Source organism: Sinocyclocheilus rhinocerous, unplaced genomic scaffold (assembly GCF_001515625.1).
Source record: "Sinocyclocheilus rhinocerous isolate Xijiao unplaced genomic scaffold, SAMN03320098_v1.1 scaffold708, whole genome shotgun sequence".
NCBI classification, from domain to species: domain Eukaryota; kingdom Metazoa; phylum Chordata; class Actinopteri; order Cypriniformes; family Cyprinidae; genus Sinocyclocheilus; species Sinocyclocheilus rhinocerous.
The window spans coordinates 303759-304819 of NW_015635523.1; the positions used below are offsets into that span (position 1 = coordinate 303759).

The 1061-nt window shown below is 33.7% G+C and overlaps 1 protein-coding gene across 1 annotated transcript in view; it reads right to left on the bottom strand.

The window, feature by feature from the left end:
- lhfpl6 (LHFPL tetraspan subfamily member 6) overlaps positions 1-1061 on the bottom strand; it is a 28577-nt gene that overhangs the window by 2070 nt on the left and 25446 nt on the right. Inside the window, exon 3 of the mRNA XM_016561355.1 lies at positions 221-319. Coding sequence (XP_016416841.1) covers positions 221-319 — 99 coding nt within the window. The remainder of the gene's footprint in view (positions 1-220; positions 320-1061) is intronic.

Here is a 1061-nt window from a genome sequence, read left to right on the forward strand (position 1 = left end):
TTCTTTTGATGAATAAAAAGTCCAACATAACAGCATTTATTTGATGTACAAATTCTTTGTAACATTTCTTTACTGTCACTTCTGATCAATTTAATGTGTCCTTTTGGAATAAAAGTATGAATTTTTCCCCTAAATAAATAAATACACAAACAAATCTTACTGACCCCAGACTTTTAAATGGTGAGCGTAAAAATCTGAACTTGTCTATATACCAACGTACCAAGATCGAACTGGTCAGAGCTGTTGCCGCAAGTCTGTCTGACCTCTTCACTGTCCCACCCTAAAGGGTACAGGGCACATCCCGATCCGATCAGCAGCCCTGCAGAGAGAGAAAACACACTGTGAATACAAACAGACCTAAAAGTAAACAAGAAGAAGAACTTTATAACATGAATAAGAGCTCACATAGTTTCCCGCTGTGTGAGGAAGAGAGCATGTTATCTCTTGAAAAATAGATGATAGCCATGAAAAACAGCGCTTCATGCATTTTGTCATTGGTCTGAAAAGCTATTATTTGTTTTACTGCAAACAATACAGGATCATTAGCTCATTTTTTCCCATTTGACACAGATACTCTATCACACGCAAACGCAAACACACACCTCCGCAGAGACGATAAAGCACAAATCTTGTTTTCATCTGGGCTCAAGATCCAAACAGCTATGAAAATATGATAATAAATGCAGCAAGTAGCTTATTTATAAACAAGCTTCTAGGGAATTCTTTCTTATTTTCCCTTTTATGTTCTTACCAATTCAGCAAAAATAAACAGGCATGTAATTCCCACCAGAAACATATACAAGTTTCAATATGGCTCCTCCTCTCCAGTGAGCTCTAAATTCTTACCAGAATATTTCCTAATAAAAAAAGACCTGCATGTGCCTTCATCAACCCTGATGATTTGTATTATGGTTGCTAGTGCCAGGCCTCTTTTTTTCAGTAAGTATTTTGTGACTATGACTTCTATATATTTCTATATTCTAATTATTATTTAAATATTTTATATTAATGTTATTATTTATATTACATATATATATATATATATATATATATATATATAT